Source organism: Etheostoma spectabile, chromosome 13 (genome assembly GCF_008692095.1).
Source record: "Etheostoma spectabile isolate EspeVRDwgs_2016 chromosome 13, UIUC_Espe_1.0, whole genome shotgun sequence".
NCBI lineage: Eukaryota > Metazoa > Chordata > Actinopteri > Perciformes > Percidae > Etheostoma > Etheostoma spectabile.
In genome coordinates this window covers 22004130-22004933 of record NC_045745.1, presented here as the reverse complement: position 1 = coordinate 22004933, position 804 = coordinate 22004130, and the positions used below count along the sequence as shown (strand labels likewise).

At 42.7% G+C, this 804-nt stretch overlaps 1 protein-coding gene across 1 annotated transcript in view; it reads right to left on the bottom strand.

Annotated features, from left to right (window-relative positions):
* The window catches only part of b3glctb (beta 3-glucosyltransferase b), a 19114-nt gene that overhangs the window by 13013 nt on the left and 5297 nt on the right, over positions 1-804 (bottom strand). The window contains exons 5-7 of the mRNA XM_032534035.1: positions 640-716; positions 401-512; positions 69-205 (exon numbers count right to left, since the gene is read on the bottom strand). Coding sequence (XP_032389926.1) covers positions 69-205; positions 401-512; positions 640-716 — 326 coding nt within the window. The remainder of the gene's footprint in view (positions 1-68; positions 206-400; positions 513-639; positions 717-804) is intronic.

Genomic DNA, 804 nt, shown 5'->3' with positions numbered 1-804 from the left:
TTTTTAAATGTTATATCAAATAAAGAAAAGGAAAGAAACATGTCAGTGACACATTCATGTGCACACACCTCTGGAGCAGTGGCGTGCTGAGAGCCCAGCCTGCCGCAGGATCAGGGTAACTAAACGAGCTGGGGTCTTCAGAGAACGCATAGTGGTGGATAATGGAGGCCTCGTTGTCTTGGAGACGCTTACCCAAAAACCATTCCTTTGCAAAACGGGGGGTTCGGCAGGGTAATATGAAAAGAAAGTAGCTCAGTTATTTTCTTGGCATTGCTTGTTCATAGTGAGTGCATGAAAGTAAATCAACCATCAAGATATTCATATAGCAAAGAAGGCTGTATAATACAGATAGTCAGTATTGTTAGGAAGATGTTTGCATGTCATGGTGCTTGCATCTCACCTCTTGGACTTGATATCTTTGGAGGACCTGCAGCAGAGCAGGCAGTACAACGCTGGTTTCCTCCTCTATGAAGAAAAACCAGGATGCTGACTGGCCATAATTGGCAGAGAGACTGGAAAGATCCACACAAAGCCAATAACTTTATGCAATTACTTTCCCCGTAGGAATCAATAAAGCTAAATTCAATTATCTTATTGGATTATTGGTTTATCATCTCCATATGTGTGTTTAGCACTTACTAAGGAAGCACAGGGAGGATACTCCAATCCCCTTCGTACTCTGACAACTCATGGAGAAGAAGAACAACTGGAACTCCCTGCATGAAACAAATCAATTGGATAAGGACATGACTACAAACTCTGTGTGTGTGTGTGTGTGTGTGTGTGTGTGTGTGTGTGTGTGTG